The 16633-nt window shown below is 58.5% G+C and overlaps 1 protein-coding gene across 1 annotated transcript in view; it reads left to right on the top strand.

Moving 5' to 3' along the window:
• Window positions 1-8335: 8335 nt before the first annotated feature.
• NPLOC4 (NPL4 homolog, ubiquitin recognition factor) overlaps window positions 8336-16633 on the top strand; it is a 56100-nt gene continuing 47802 nt past the window's right edge. The window contains exons 1-3 of the mRNA XM_075580065.1: window positions 8336-8463; window positions 9137-9217; window positions 10445-10557. Coding sequence (XP_075436180.1) covers window positions 8449-8463; window positions 9137-9217; window positions 10445-10557 — 209 coding nt within the window. The 5' untranslated portion in view covers window positions 8336-8448. The remainder of the gene's footprint in view (window positions 8464-9136; window positions 9218-10444; window positions 10558-16633) is intronic.

The raw sequence follows: 16633 nt of genomic DNA, 5'->3' as shown, positions 1-16633 counted from the left end.
GTGTGTGTATATATATATATATATATATATATATATATACTAGCTGAGAGACCTGGCGTTGCCCGGGCGTGGAAGGGCAGGCCTGGTGAGGTGAGAGTCCCCCGCTGTGTCCCGGGCGCTCGCTCCGCTCCCCCGCTGACTGTAGCGGCGCCGGGGGAGGGGGGGTGGAGGAGGAGGAAAAAGCGCGGGAAAGCGGGAGACCCGGGGAGAGGAGGAGGTGCGCGCGGGTCCCGATGAGCAGTGTGTGTGTGTGTGTGTGTGTGTGTGTGTGTGTGTGTGTGTGTGTGTGTGTGTCCGCCTCAGGCCAATGAGAAGTGTGCGGGGGCGGGCCAAGGGACCAATCTCATTGGCCTGGCCCAAGATCCAATGAGATTGCCGCTAGGGACACAGGGAGGGACACAGGGCGACAGATACAGACACGGACACATAGAACACTTTCAGAAATATATAGTAGATGTTCAGGCAGCACCACTTCTCCCCACTCCAAGACGAAGCCCTATCCTAGAGGGTGAAACGCGTACAGGGGGAGATCGTGGTGTAGCCCTGGTGTCTTTGTGTATGAATAAAGTTTTTTGCATCATCCGGGACCTATTGGATTTCTGTCATGCGCAGTAGCGCCTTTTCAACACACTACCTATCTGCCACGGAGAGCCTGGGGTACACACAATACCTATAACTTGGTGCAGCGCCTCCACCTGCGACAGCTTCTGCCCGAGGGGAAGTGGGTCTTCGCAGGACTTATGTACATCCAACACGCACACAGCAATGTACCTTAACCAATCAACTTTACTTGCAGTAATCATATACGTATACCAACAGGTGTCCCCTCCCTGGAGGAGACACTATACTCTGCGTCTCGCCGGACGCTCACCCTCCCTTCTCCCTTCACCGGGTGATCCCACCCCGTGTCCAGTTCCCCTTGGGAATAGTTCTCCCACCCTCAAGTGAGTCAATGAATGTGTGTGAGTGTGACTGCGCAGCCACTGTGTCCTGAATGAATGTGTGTGAGTGTGACTGCGCAGCCACTGTGTCCTGAATGAATGTGTGTGAGTGTGACTGCGCAGCCACTGTATCCTGAATGAATGTGTGTGAGTGTGACTGCGCAGCCACTGTGTCCTGAATGAATGTGTGTGAGTGTGACTGCGCAGCCACTGTGTCCTGAATGAATGTGTGTGAGTGTGACTGCGCAGCCACTGTATCCTGAATGAATGTGTGTGAGTGTGACTGCGCAGCCACTGTGTCCTGAATGAATGTGTGTGAGTGTGACTGCGCAGCCACTGTGTCCTGAATGAATGTGTGTGAGTGTGACTGCGCAGCCACTGTATCCTGAATGAATGTGTGTGAGTGTGACTGCGCAGCCACTGTATCCTGAATGAATGTGTGTGAGTGTGACTGCGCAGCCACTGTGTCCTGAATGAATGTGTGTGAGTGTGACTGCGCAGCCACTGTGTCCTGAATGAATGTGTGTGAGTGTGACTGCGCAGCCACTGTATCCTGAATGAATGTGTGTGAGTGTGACTGCGCAGCCACTGTGTCCTAAATGAATGATGGTACCGTTGGTGCACTTAGGAGATTACCTGCCGGGTACTCCAGTACCCGGTACTGCTACAATCTTCACAAAGGATCAGCGGGGTGTAGATGACGTCACCCGTGGGTGTCTAGGGCGATCCCACCCAGACACGCTGCGGCTTGATAGCGGGGTTTGCGCCCAGACCTCCCGCCACTTAGAACTGTCCTGGTGGTGATAGTGTGGCAATAAAGGGAACCGGAACCTAGCTATAGCCAGTCCCTAGCTCTGCTTGTCTCTATTGGGACTCAGGGCCTAACTGGGCCTGGGGCATGCGGCCTACGTAAGGGGCGGTCTGCCTCCCCACACCGAAGCTCCGTCTCCTCTCCAGCCAGCTCTGAGCGCAACGTGCGCACAACCACTTCCTTTTCCCCCTCCGCTCGCAACTCATTGGTTCAGCCGCATCACGGGGACCCGCGGAGGCTGCTGGGACCCGTATGGCTCTACCTCTCTCCAATCGGAAATCTCCTCCTTCGCGGGCTTTGCTTACTCTCTCCTTGCGCATGCGCAACCTCTGGCTAGGTTAAGTCTGCGCTGATGCCAACCATAACATGGCGGCTCCCTGACGCGGAACCTCCGTTATCGGAGCGTTCCCTACTGCAGCATACCCACCCCCAACAACAACAAGGGTAGGAAAAGGGTCCCGGCTACATATATATATACTAGCTGATAAACCCGGCGTTGCCCGTGATTGCTGGGGCGGGGGGGCGTGGAGGGGCGGGGAAGGGCAGGGAGGGGGGCGAAGGGCAGGGAGGGGGGCGAGGGGGTGAAGGGCAGGGAGGGGGCGAGAGGGCGAAGGGCAGGGAGGGGGGCGAGAGGGCGAAGGGCAGGGAGGGGGGAGAGGGGGCGAAGAGCAGGGAGGGGGGAGAGGGGGCGAAGGGCAGGGAGGGGGGAAGGGGGAGAGGGGAAGGGCAGGGAGGGGGGGAGAGGGGAGGGGGGAGAGGGGAGTGGCAGGGAGGGGGGAGGGGGAGAGGGGAGTGGCAGGGAGGGGGGAGGGGGGAGAGGGGATGGAGGGGGAGGGGCAGGGAGGGGGGAGGGAGGGGGGTCAGGGAGGGGGGAGGGAGGGGGGAGGGAGGGGGAGGGGGGAGGGGCAGGGAGGGGGGGGGAGAGTGAGGGGGAGGGGCAGGGAGGGGGGAGGGGGAGGGAGGGGGGAGGGGGGGGAGAGTGAGGGGGGAGGGGCAGGGAGGGGGCGAAGGGCAGGGAGGGGGCGAAGGGCAGGGAGGGGGTGACGGGGCGAAGGGCAGGGAGGGGGCGAAGGGCAGGGAGGGGGCGAAGGGGCAAAGGGGCGAAGGGCAGGGAGGGGGCGAAGGGCAGGGAGGGGGCAAAGGGCAGGGAGGGGGCAAAGGGCAGGGAGGCAGCAAAGGGCAGGGAGGCAGCAAAGGGCAGGGAGGGGGCAAAGGGCAGGGAGGGGGCAAAGGGCAGGGAGGGGGCGAAGGGGCGAAGGGTAGGGAGGGGGCGAAGGGCAGGGTGGGGGCGAAGCGCAGGGAGGGGGTGAAGGGCAGGGAGGGGGCGAAGGGCACGGAGGGGGCGAAGGGGCGAAGGGCAGGGAAGGGGCAAAGGGCAGGGAGGGGGCGAAGGGCAGGGAGGGGGCGAAGGGCAGGGAGGGGGCGAAGGGCAGGGAGGGTGGGGGCGAAGGGCAGGGAGGGTGGGGGCGAAGGGCAGGGAGGGTGGGGGCGAAGGGCAGGGAGGGTGGGTGCGAAGGGCAGGGAGGGTGGGGATGGGTGCGAAGGGCAGGGAGGGTGGGGGCGAAGGGCAGGGAGGGTGGGGGCGAAGGGCAGGGAGGGTGGGGGCGAAGGGCAGGGAGGGTGGGGGCGAAGGGCAGGGAGGGTGGGAGCGAAGGGCAGGGAGGGTGGGGGCGAAGGGCAAGGAGGGTGGGGGCGAAGGGCAAGGAGGGTGGGGGCGAAGGGCAAGGAGGGTGGGGGCGAAGGGCAGGGAGGGTGGGGGCGAAGGGCAGGGAGGGTGGGGGCGAAGGGCAGGGAGGGTGGGGGTGAAGGGCAGGGGGGGTGTGGGTGAAGGGCAGGGCCGGAGGGGGTGAAGGGCAGGGCCGGAGGGGGTGAAGGGCAGGGCCAGAGGCGGTGAAGGGCAGGGCCGGGGGGGGGGGGGTGAAGAGTAGGGCCGGGGTGGGGGGGTGAAGGGAAGGGCCGGGGGGGGGGGTGAAAGGCAGGGCTGGGGGGGGGGTGAAGGGCAGGGCAAGGGGGGGGTGAAGGGCAGGGCCGGGGGGGGGGGTGAAGAGCAGGGGGGAGGGGTGAAGGGCAGGGCCGGGGGGGGGGGGGTGAAGGGCAGGGCCGGGGGGGGTAGGTGAAGGGCAGGGCCGGGGGGGGAGGTGAAGGTCAGGGCCGGGCTAGGGGGGGGGGTGAAGGGCCGGGCCGGGGGGGGGTGAAGGGCCGGGGGGGGGGGTGAAGGGCCGGGCCGGGGGGGGGGGTGAAGGGCCGGGGGGGGTGGGTGAAGGGCTGGGGGGGTGGGTGAAGGGCCGGGGGGGTGGTGGGTGAAGGGCTGGGGGGGTGGGTGAAGGGCCGGGGGGGTGGTGGATGAAGAGCCAGGGGGGGGGTGGTGGGTGAAGGGCCGGGGGGGGTGGTGGGTGAAGGGCCGGGGGGGTGGGTGAAGGGCTGGAGGGGTGGTGGGTGAAGGGCTGGGGGGGTGGGTGAAGGGCCGGGGGGGTGGTGGATGAAGAGCCAGGGGGGGGTGGTGGGTGAAGGGCCGGGGGGGGTGGTGGGTGAAGGGCCGGGGGGGGTGGGTGAAGGGCTGGAGGGGTGGGTGAAGGGCCGGGGGGGTGGTGGATGAAGAGCCGGGGGGGGGTGGTGGGTGACGGGCCGGGGGGGTGGTGGGTGAAGGGCCGGGGGGGTGGGTGAAGGGCTGGAGGGGTGGGTGAAGGGCCGGGGGGGGTGGTGGGTGAAGGGCTGGGGGGGTGGGTGAAGGGCCAGGGGGGGGGTGAAGGGCCTTGAAGGGCTGGAGGGGTGGGTGAAGGGCCGGGGGGGTGGTGGGTGAAGGGCCGGGGGGGGGGTGAAGGGCCGGGGGGGGGGGGTGAAGGGCCTTGAAGGGCTGGAGGGGTGGGTGAAGGGCCGGGGGGGGGTGAAGGGCCGGGGGGGGGGGTGAAGGGCCGGGGGGGTGGGTGAAGGGCTGGGGGGGTGGGTGAAGGGCCAGGGGGGGTGGTGGGTGAAGGGCTGGGGGGGGTGGTGGGTGAAGGGCCGCGGGGGGTGGTGGGTGAAGGGCCGGGGGGGGGGTGAAGGGCCTTGAAGGGCTGGAGGGGTGGGTGAAGGGCCGGGGGGGGTGGTGGGTGAAGGGCCGGGGGGGGGGGGGTGGTGGGTGAAGGGCTGGGGGGGTGGGTGAAGGGCCGGGGGGGGGGTGAAGGGCCGGGGTGGGGAGTTTGGGTGAAGGGGGGGGTGGGTGAAAGGCCGGGGGGGGTGAAGGGCCGGAGGGGGTGGGTGATGGGCCGGGGTGGGGAGGGTGGGTGAAGGGCTGGGGGGGTGGGGGGGTGAAGGGTCGGGGGGGGGAGGTGGGGGGGGTTAAGGGCCGGGGGGGGTAGGGGGGGTGAAGGGCCGGGGGGAGGGGGGGGGGGTGAAGGGCCAGGGGGGGGGGGTGGGTGAAGGGCCTGGGGGTGGTGAAGGGCCGGGGGGGTGAAGGGCTGGGCCGGGGGGGGGTGAAGGGCCGGGGGGGATGAAGGGCCGGGCCGGGGGGGATGAAGGGCCGGGCCGGGGGCGGGGGGTGAAGGGCTGGGCCGGGGGCGGGGGGGAAGGGCCGGGCCGAGGGGGGGGTAAAGGGCCAGGGGGGGGGTAAAGGGGCGGGGGGGGGTAAAGGGCCAGGGGGGTTAAGGGCAGGGGGGAGGGGTGAAGGGCAGGGCCGGGGAGGGGGGTGAAGGGCAGGGCCGAGCCAGGGGGGGGTGAAGGGCCGGGCCGGGGGGGGGTGAAGGGCCGGGCCGGGCAGGGGGGGGGGTGAAGGGCCGGGCTGGCTGGGGGGGGGTGAAGGGCCGGGCTGGGGGGTGGGGTGAAGGGCCGGGGGGGGGGTGAAGGGCCGGGGGGGTGGGTGAAGGGCTGGGGGGGGGGGGTGAAGGACCGGGGGGGGTGGTGGGTGAAGGGCCGGGGGGGGGTGGTGGGTGAAGGGCTGGGGGGGGGTGGATGAAGGGCTGGGGGGGGTGGGTGAAGGGCTGGGGGGGGGGTGGTGGGTAAAGGGCCGGGGGGGGTGAAGGGCCGGGGTGGGGAGGGTGGGTGAAGGGCTGGAGGGGTGGGTGAAGGGCCGGGGGGGGTGGTGGGTGAAGGGCCGCGGGGGTGGAGGGTGAAGAGCTGGGGGGGTGGGTGAAGGGCCGGGGGGGGGGGGGTGAAGGGCCGGGGTGGGGAGGGTGGGTGAAGGGGGGAGTGGGTGAAGGGCCGGGGGGGGGGGGGTGAAGGGCCGGGGGGGGGGGGGTGGGTGAAGGGCCGGGGTGGGGAGGGTGGGTGAAGGGCTGGGGGGGGAGGGTGGGTGATGGGCTGGGGGGGTGGGGGTGGTGAAGGGCCGGGGGGGGTGGGGGGGGTGAAGGGCCAGGGGGGGGGTGGGTGAAGGGCCGGGGGGGGGTGGGTGAAGGGCCTGAGGGCGGTGAAGGGCCGGGGGGGTGAAAGGCCGGGGGGGGGTGAAGGGCCGGGGCGGGGGGGTTGAAGGGCCGGGCTGGGGGGGGGGGTGAAGGGCCGGGCCGGGGGGGGGGGGGTGAAGGGCCGGGCCGGGGGGGGGGGGGTGAAGGGCCGGGCCAGGGGGTGAAGGGCCGGGCGGGGTGAAGGGCCGGGGGGGGTGAAGGGCCGGGTGAAGGGCCGGGCCAGGGGGGGTGAAGGGCTGGGGGGGGGGGGTGGGTGAAGGGCCAGGGTGGGGAGGGTGGGTGAAGGGGGGGTGGGTGAAGGGCCGGGGGTGGGGGTGGGTGAAGGGCCGGGGGGGTGAAGGGCCGGGCCCGGGGGTGAAGGCCCGGGCCGGGGGGTGAAGGGCCGGGCCAGGGGGGGTGATGGGCCGGGGGGGGTGAAGGGCCGGGGGGGGTGAAGGGCCGGGTGAAGGGCCGGGTGGGGAGGGTGGGTGAAGGGCCGGGGGGGGGAGGGTGAGTGAAGGGCTGGGGGGGTGGGGGATGTGAAGGGCCGGGGGGGGTGGGTGAAGGGCCGGGGGGGGGTGGGGTGGATGAAGGGCCGGGGGGGGTGGGGTGGGTGAAGGGCCTGGGGGCGGTGAAGGGCCGGGGAGGTGAAGGGCCGGGCCGGGCGGGGGGTGAAGGGCCGGGCTGGGGATGGGTGAAAGATCCCTTCCCCTGCGTTTACTTACCTCGCACCGGGCCGGGGGGGGGGGGGGGGGTGAAGGGCCGGGCCGGGGGGGGGGGGGTGAAGGGCCGGGGGGGGGGGTGAAGGGCCGGGCTGGGGGGGGGTGAAAGGCCGGGCCGGGGGGTGAAGGGCCGGGCCGGGGGGGTGAAGGGCCGGGCCGGGGGGGGGTGAAGGGCCCGGTGAAGGGCCGGGCCAGGGGGGGTGAAGGGCCGGGGGGGGTGAAAGATCCCTTCCCCTGCGTTTACTTTCCTCGCAGCGGGCCGCGCTCCTCCTCTTCCTCTGGTTCCCCCCGGCGAGACGGAGCTGAGATGCTCAGGTGAGGAGGTGGTGTGGGCAGCCGGGTAGTACAGCTCCCGACTTTTGAGAGCCGGAGGAGCGCTCCCGGGGATGGTGAGCTGGGGGCGCGGCCTCTAGGCCTTAAGGTGAGAGCGGCGAGAGCGTGCTCTTGGGGGGGGGGAGCGGTCTGTGGGAGGGAGCACCGGGAGAGAGGGTGAGCACCGGGGAGAGGGTGAGCGCCGGGGGAGAGGGTGAGCTCCGTAGGAGAGGGTGAGCGCCGGGAGAGAGGGTGAGCGCCGGGAGAGAGGGTGAGCGCCGGGAGAGAGGGTGAGCGCCGGTGGAGAGGGTGAGCGCCGGGCGAGAGGGTGATCTTTGTGAGGTCCCGCGGAGTGGTGATAGGGGGTGGTTCCGTTGTTGCGGGCCAGCCGACGGGAAGGGGTGAGAGGGTGGATGGGCGAGGGTGGATGGGCGAGGGTGGATGGTCAAGGCCGGGCAGCCATTGAGGAGGGCCAGAGTGTGTGTGTGTGTGTGTGTGTGTGTGTGTGTGTGTGTGTGTGTGTGTGTGTGTGTGTGTGTGTGTGTGTGTGTGTGTGTGTGTGTGTGTGTGTGTGTGTGTGTGTCCGGCCAATGAGAGGTGTGCGGGGGCGGGCGGGCGGGCCAAGGGAGCCATCTCATTGGCCTGAGGCGGAGTGACGGGCCAAAGGTCCAATGTGATTGTCCCTAGACACAGGGAGACACATACAGACAGACAGGCAACGACACATAGGACGGTTTGAGAAATATATAGATATATATATATATGTGTGTGTGTGTGTGTGTGTTTATAACTAAATGGTAATGTTGTCGGCTTTACTCTGTGCCCAGGACATAATTGAAAACGAGAGGTAACGCTCAATATATATATTTTTTTCCTGGTCAAAATATTTAATAAAAATAAATACACATCATAGATATATTAAATATTATTATTATTAATAATATAAATATATATTTTTTAAATATAAATATTAGTATAAAATATTATTAATTAATATATATATTTAAATATAAATATTAGTATAAAATATGATTACTATTACTATAACCCATTCTTCTTCTTCTCAGTGAGTTACACATGACCCAGCTGTGATGTCTCAGTCACTGCGTTTCCGGGGGGAAGCATTTCCCTGCCGCACCCTCCCTGGGCGGAACCCTTTTGCTCCGGAACCTTCGCGCTGCGCCTGTTGTGTACTGTTGGGGGTGGGGGGAGTGGTTTCCCGGTGACAGCAGCGAACACAGACCGGCTGGGATCTCTTCACACCCGCGGGCACAGAGCTGACTCACCCGGGGGAGGGGGGGAGAGAAATGGCGGAGAGCATCGTGAGTAACCCTGCGGGTCACCGACATCCGAGTGACTGTGCGGCCTGCGGGTCACCGACAACACCCGAGTGACTGTGCGGCCTGCGGGTCACCGGCACCCGAGTGACTGTGCGGCCTGCGGGTCACCGGGTGACTGTGCGGCCTGCGGGTGACAGAGTGACCCGGGGCTCTGCAAATAAGGGATCAGAGTGTAACTTTTACTGTAAAAACAGATGTGGGGGAGGTAGATCCCCCTGGGGGCAGGAGAGGGTATAGGTTCCTAATTAGTTGGGATGGTATAGGTTCCTATTATTGTGGGGGGGCGTATAGGTTGTTTTTTTGAGGGGGTGTATAGGTTCCTTTTTTGGGGGGGTTATATAGGTTCCTTTTTTGGGGGGTGAGATGCCCCTTTGGGGGCAGGGTGGTATAGGTTCCTGTTTTGGTGGGGTTAGAACCCTCTTTTGGGTGGGTAGCCTTTATAATGAGAGAGAAGGATTTAAGCCCCACGCAAAAATGTAAATGTTTTATTGATTTATTTTGAACTATCTTTAATAGAATTGGTACACGGAGTGTCTTGTTTTGTCAGTCAGGTTGTGTATTGAGCGGAGGCTCACACATCATTTCCCGATGAAGCGTCCTATTGCCTCGTCTTTTACACCCTAAGTAAGCTCTGTGTGTGTACACCTCTCCGCAGGTAATTCGTATCCAGTCTCCGGAAGGAGTGAAGCGCGTCACAGCGAGCAAACGGGAAAATGCGTCGGCGTTCCTTAAAAAGGTGCCTCCTAATACCGTGTTATATCCTTATCGGCCATACTCCAGGACAAGCTCTAAGGAAGTATAGTAACCAGCACGATACCACCACAGTTGTCTCCTATGTATTTCATTGTTTGGTGCCCCGTTCACAAATGATACTAGTAAGGATATAGAGGTAGGAAGGGAGCAGGGCTCAGTTAGTGGTTCTAAATCTTGCAGATGATTTGGTTATTCTGGCTTCAAACAAAGTCAAGTCGTGGTGACGGCAAAGGAAAATAAACAGGAGGTAATTGGAATTCATGGAGTAGTGTTCCGACCACGCTCCGTTATGTCAAAACAGCCGGAGTTCCCATGTGTCTCCCTTAGAGTTTGATGAGCTAGAGCAGGGGTGGCAATGTTTCCACCCTGTCGGATCTCTCCCTCCCCCGCCCACCCCCCCTCCTTATCTTGGCACCGGCGTTCTGACGACTTCATGTGACGTCACATTGCTGTGACTCCGCGTTGCCATGGCAACACGTCGCCAGAAGCCATCTGAGCCAAGGTAAGGGACCTTACAGAGACCTTTGCTGCTCCCCTGGCATTTTAATTGAAATGCCTCCAGGAAGAGCGCGGGGGCCTCTGTAAGCGCTGCACCTACCCCAGAAAATCTCGCACCCACCGGGTTGCACACACCTGAGCTACAGGATGCTAACGATATCTAAGGTTGATTGATTGCTGGTTAGTAAATATGTCCCCAAGTTTTTGCTGGAGTGGGTATGTCACTTGGTTTTTAAAATAAGAAAGAAAAAAAGCAACCTGTGCTACCTACGCGTGGCAGCACAGTTATCACTATAATACGGATCAATCCTTTGTGCTTAAGCAGAGAGAGGGTAAGAATAGCTTTTCCAGTCATACTATTGATCAGGGACTAAACGCTGGCCCTGCTGTCTCGCTAGCGCGGATGTAAAATGAGACAGCATCTGCCATTAACGGCTTCTGTTACAGCCTCACGTTTGCAGTGACGGAAACAAACGGCCTTGTAGCTTTCCAGCCGAAACGGCAACGTGCTGCATTATAACTCGTCTTGTAACCCACCAAATCCGCAGACGGAAAAAAATAGCCACCAATAAAGAAAGTAATCCTGTCTCTGACACACATGCCGTGTCGTCGGTTTGCACGTATTGTGAGTTATTGTTTTAAAATGCACAAAGCTCCCCCCCTTTCTCCTCTTAATTCTGTGCTCTGGTTTCCCCCCTGCCCCCCCCACCAGGTGGCTAAAGAGTTTGGTTTCAGGAATAACGGGTTCTCCGTGTATCTGAACCGAGACAGGACGGGCGAGATCTCCGCTTCCCAGAACAAGTCGCTGAATCTACTAAAAATCAAGTACGTTGCAGTAGGGCCGGGGGGGTGCGTCGCTGTCACTGTGCAGTGTATTGTTACGGGATGAGTATTATTGGGGACAGAAAGGGTATCTATTAACCCCCCCCTCACTGCCGGTTATAGATGCAGCCCACACCTGCTTTACGTAGGGCTGCAGGTGTAGCTCGGTGGGGGTCACGGCCTTTGAGGTGGGTAAACCCATATCAAATCTCAGTGGCTGACCCTTGGGCAAGCCTCACAATCTCCCTGTGCCTCAGGCACCAGCATTAGATTGCAAGCTCTGCAGGGCATGGACTTATCGGGCCTGCGAAAAATTCCACGTGCAAAGCTGCGTACAGTGTCAGCGCTACATAATATATTATTATTATTGTGACCGTTGCGCTGTGTGCTGCGCATGTCCAGATCAGCACGAGGGAGTCACTGCTTGTCAAAATGACACCGAGTTAGTCATGCGTGCTGGAAAAAACAAAGCCAGCGTCGTTGTGCGTGTCAGCACCGGCTTTCTTCTAACGGAGTAACACGGTGGCGGTTTCACGGCAGGGCCAGCGAGAGAGGAATTCCACCCGGCCGTGTGTAGTGAGCACAGGGTGTGATCCCTTTCCCCTCTCTTCCTTATTATGGATTTGTTGTTCTCTCTGGGTTTTTTTTTGTAACTTAAATGTTATTGTATTTCAAGATAGTATACATACACATCATTACATGTAACTATGTAACTATGTACATTACCATTTCTGGGATTAAACAAAATCGGGGGGGGGAGGGGGGATTGGTCCAACCCTTATTGCCTCCGCACAGTTACGGCCGCCTCTGTTCTTATAAAGACGTCAGATATAGCCCTCTATCAGCCAGCCTTGGATAGTACATCAGGGGAGAACGCATCTTCTCTCTCGGGTTTTTACTACTAGTTATTTTATTTTCCCTCCTGTTCTGGGACTTGCAAAGTGCAATTAATACTGCCGTTGAACTTCCTGAATGTCGCTGTTCTGCTTCCATGAATTCTGCAGCTGAATTTTATTGTTGATGCTGTCCTTAATGAGATTTGTTACCGCCTGCGTTTGCTGCAACCCTGTCAGAGACAGACAGAAGCACGCAATGTGTTGCAAATGTTGAGTGAGTCTTTTCTCCGGAAATCGGAGTGGGAGACGTCCCTTTTCCTTCCTTCTTTCTGTGACATCAAGAGGCACAGAACTCCACCGACCTCTCTACTGTAAGGGGTCACCCTACCCCCAGGGGTGACCCTGCCCCCAGGGGTGAGCCTGCCCTCATAGATCCAGCACAGCCACAAAAACCTTATCCCAACAGGTGCAGCAGCTAATGCTGAATGGAGCATGAAACCTAAAGGAGACTTACAGTAAAGCAAATCGCTGACCGTCATTATTGCAAAAAGAACCTACCTGACTGACATTCGACCTCAAAGAACCTTACCTGAGAAGGTTAAGATAAGGCTTTATTTTCTGATAAGACCCTTTGTAGTCTGCATGAAAAACAGCTTAGTGGAGACAGTGATAATAAGCTGCCGACGTTGTCATGTGAATACTCGCTCTATACTGCGGGTCTTTTTAAATATATTAAAAAAATGAAACCGCAGCAAAAAATAAAAAATAAATACCAACAATGTCAGTGGCCTTTATAGGGCGTCACAAGGAGATTGCTTTCATCGTGGCTGAGTTCTAGGTGCAGCTCTCCCTTGCCTGCCCTGTATACAGCTGATCAGCAGTATTGCAGAGGGTTCATAGAGGCATTGTGAAGAGGAAACAGGCTCTGTGTGCATTGCTGGGTATAACTAACACTGTGTGTGTGTGTGTGTCTGTGTGTGTGTGTGTGTGTGTGTGTGTTGCTGGGTATAACTGATTGACGCTCTGTGTGTGTGTTGCTGGGTATAACTGGTTGACGCTCTGTGTGTGCGTTGCTGGGTATAACTGGTTGACGCTCTGTGCGTTGCTGGGTATAACTGGTTGACGCTCTGTGTGTGTGTTGCTGGGTATAACTGATTGACGCTCTGTGTGTGTTGCTGGGTATAACTGATTGACGCTCTGTGTGTGTGTTGCTGGGTATAACTGATTGACGCTCTGTGTGTGTGTTGCTGGGTATAACTGATTGACGCTCTGTGTGTGTGTTGCTGGGTATAACTGATTGACGCTCTGTGTGTGTGTTGCTGGGTATAACTGATTGACGCTCTGTGTGTGTGTTGCTGGGTATAACTGATTGACTGTGTGTGTGTTGCTGGGTATAACTGGTTGACGCTCTGTGCGTTGCTGGGTATAACTGGTTGACGCTCTGTGTGTGTGTTGCTGGGTATAACTGATTGACGCTCTGTGTGTGTTGCTGGGTATAACTGATTGACGCTCTGTGTGTGTGTTGCTGGGTATAACTGATTGACGCTCTGTGTGTGTGTTGCTGGGTATAACTGATTGACGCTCTGTGTGTGTGTTGCTGGGTATAACTGATTGACGCTCTGTGTGTGTGTTGCTGGGTATAACTGATTGACGCTCTGTGTGTGTGTTGCTGGGTATAACGGATTGACGCTCTGTGTGTGCGTTGCTGGGTATAACTGATTGACGCTCTGTGCGTTGCTGGGTATAACTGGTTGACGCTGTGTGTGTTGCTGGGTATAACTGGTTGACGCTCTGTGTGTGTGTTGCTGGGTATAACTGATTGACGCTCTGTGTGTGTGTTGCTGGGTATAACTGGTTGACGCTCTGTGTGTGTGTTGCTGGGTATAACTGATTGACGCTCTGTGTGCGTTGCTGGGTATAACTGGTTGACGCTCTGTGTGTGTTGCTGGGTATAACTGGTTGACGCTGTGTGTGTTGCTGGGTATAACTGGTTGACGCTCTGTGTGTGTGTTGCTGGGTATAACTGACGCTCTGTGTGTGCGTTGCTGGGTATAACTGGTTGACGCTCTGTGTGTGTGTTGCTGGGTATAACTGGTTGACGCTCTGTGTGTGTGTTGCTGGGTATAACTGATTGACGCTCTGTGTGTGCGTTGCTGGGTATAACTGAGTGACGCTCTGTGTGTGTGTGTGTGTTGCTGGATATAACTGATTGACGCTCTTTGTGTGTGTTGCTGGGTATAACTGATTGACGCTCTGTGTGTGTTGCTGGGTATAACTGATTGACGCTCTGTGTGTGTGTTGCTGGGTATAACTGATTGACGCTCTGTGTGTGTGTGTGTGTGTGTGTGTGTGTGTGTGTGTGTGTGTGCGTGCGTTGCTGGGTATAACTGATTGACGCTCTGTGTGTGTGTTGCTGGGTATAACTGATTGACGCTCTGTGTGTGTGTTGCTGGGTATAACTGATTGACGCTCTGTGTGTGTGTTGCTGGGTATAACTGATTGACGCTCTGTGTGTGCGTTGCTGGGTATAACTGATTGACGCTCTGTGTGTGTGTTGCTGGATATAACTGATTGACGCTCTGTGTGTGTTGCTGGGTATAACTGGTTGACGCTCTGTGTGTGTTGCTGGGTATAACTGGTTGACGCTCTGTGTGTGTGTTGCTGGGTATAACTGGTTGACGCTCTGTGTGTGTGTTGCTGGGTATAACTGGTTGACGCTCTGTGTGTGTGCTGCTGGGTATAACTGGTTGACGCTCTGTGTGTGCGTTGCTGGGTATAACTGGTTGACGCTCTGTGTGTGCGTTGCTGGGTATAACTGATTGACGCTCTGTGTGTGTGTTGCTGGATATAACTGATTGACGCTCTGTGTGTGTTGCTGGGTATAACTGGTTGACGCTCTGTGTGTGTTGCTGGGTATAACTGGTTGACGCTCTGTGTGTGTGTTGCTGGGTATAACTGGTTGACGCTCTGTGTGTGTGTTGCTGGGTATAACTGGTTGACGCTCTGTGTGTGTGCTGCTGGGTATAACTGATTGACGCTCTGTGTGTGCGTTGCTGGGTATAACTGAGTGACGCTCTGTGTGTGTGTGTGTGTGTTGCTGGATATAACTGATTGACGCTCTTTGTGTGTGTTGCTGGGTATAACTGATTGACGCTCTGTGTGTGTGTTGCTGGGTATAACTGATTGACGCTCTGTGTGTGTGTGTGTGTGTGTGTGTGTGTGTGTGTGTGTGTGTGTGTGCGTTGCTGGGTATAACTGATTGACGCTCTGTGTGTGTGTTGCTGGGTATAACTGATTGACGCTCTGTGTGTGTGTTGCTGGGTATAACTGATTGACGCTCTGTGTGTGTGTTGCTGGGTATAACTGATTGACGCTCTGTGTGTGCGTTGCTGGGTATAACTGATTGACGCTCTGTGTGTGTGTTGCTGGATATAACTGACGCTCTGTTTGTGGCTGGGTATAACTGATTGACGCTCTGTGTGTGTGTGTGTGTGTGTGTTGCTGGGTATAACTGATTGACGCTCTGTGTGTGTGTTGCTGGGTATAACTGGTTGACGCTCTGTGTGTGCGTTGCTGGGTATAACTGATTGACGCTCTGTGTGTGTGTTGCTGGGTATAACTGATTGACGCTCTGTGTGTGTTGCTGGGTATAACTGATTGACGCTCTGTGTGTGTTGCTGGGTATAACTGATTGACGCTCTGTGTGTGTGTTGCTGGGTATAACTGATTGACGCTCTGTGTGTGTGTTGCTGGGTATAACGGATTGACGCTCTGTGTGTGCGTTGCTGGGTATAACTGATTGACGCTCTGTGCGTTGCTGGGTATAACTGGTTGACGCTGTGTGTGTTGCTGGGTATAACTGGTTGACGCTCTGTGTGTGTGTTGCTGGGTATAACTGATTGACGCTCTGTGTGTGTGTTGCTGGGTATAACTGGTTGACGCTCTGTGTGTGTGTTGCTGGGTATAACTGATTGACGCTCTGTGTGCGTTGCTGGGTATAACTGGTTGACGCTCTGTGTGTGTTGCTGGGTATAACTGGTTGACGCTGTGTGTGTTGCTGGGTATAACTGGTTGACGCTCTGTGTGTGTGTTGCTGGGTATAACTGACGCTCTGTGTGTGCGTTGCTGGGTATAACTGGTTGACGCTCTGTGTGTGTGTTGCTGGGTATAACTGGTTGACGCTCTGTGTGTGTGTTGCTGGGTATAACTGATTGACGCTCTGTGTGTGCGTTGCTGGGTATAACTGAGTGACGCTCTGTGTGTGTTGCTGGGTATAACTGATTGACGCTCTTTGTGTGTGTTGCTGGGTATAACTGATTGACGCTCTGTGTGTGTTGCTGGGTATAACTGATTGACGCTCTGTGTGTGTGTTGCTGGGTATAACTGATTGACGCTCTGTGTGTGTGTGTGTGTGTGTGTGTGTGTGTGTGTGTGTGTGTGTGCGTGCGTTGCTGGGTATAACTGATTGACGCTCTGTGTGTGTGTTGCTGGGTATAACTGATTGACGCTCTGTGTGTGTGTTGCTGGGTATAACTGATTGACGCTCTGTGTGTGTGTTGCTGGGTATAACTGATTGACGCTCTGTGTGTGCGTTGCTGGGTATAACTGATTGACGCTCTGTGTGTGTGTTGCTGGATATAACTGATTGACGCTCTGTGTGTGTTGCTGGGTATAACTGGTTGACGCTCTGTGTGTGTTGCTGGGTATAACTGGTTGACGCTCTGTGTGTGTGTTGCTGGGTATAACTGGTTGACGCTCTGTGTGTGTGTTGCTGGGTATAACTGGTTGACGCTCTGTGTGTGTGCTGCTGGGTATAACTGGTTGACGCTCTGTGTGTGCGTTGCTGGGTATAACTGGTTGACGCTCTGTGTGTGCGTTGCTGGGTATAACTGGTTGACGCTCTGTGTGTGCGTTGCTGGGTATAACTGATTGACGCTCTGTGTGTGTGTTGCTGGATATAACTGATTGACGCTCTGTGTGTGTTGCTGGGTATAACTGGTTGACGCTCTGTGTGTGTTGCTGGGTATAACTGGTTGACGCTCTGTGTGTGTGTTGCTGGGTATAACTGGTTGACGCTCTGTGTGTGTGTTGCTGGGTATAACTGGTTGACGCTCTGTGTGTGTGCTGCTGGGTATAACTGATTGACGCTCTGTGTGTGCGTTGCTGGGTATAACTGAGTGACGCTCTGTGTGTGTGTGTGTGTGTTGCTGGATATAACTGATTGACGCTCTTTGTGTGTGTTG

The sequence above is a fragment of the Ascaphus truei genome, chromosome 22, assembly GCF_040206685.1.
Source record: "Ascaphus truei isolate aAscTru1 chromosome 22, aAscTru1.hap1, whole genome shotgun sequence".
NCBI lineage: Eukaryota > Metazoa > Chordata > Amphibia > Anura > Ascaphidae > Ascaphus > Ascaphus truei.
This window is presented reverse-complemented; position numbering and strand designations above follow the sequence as displayed.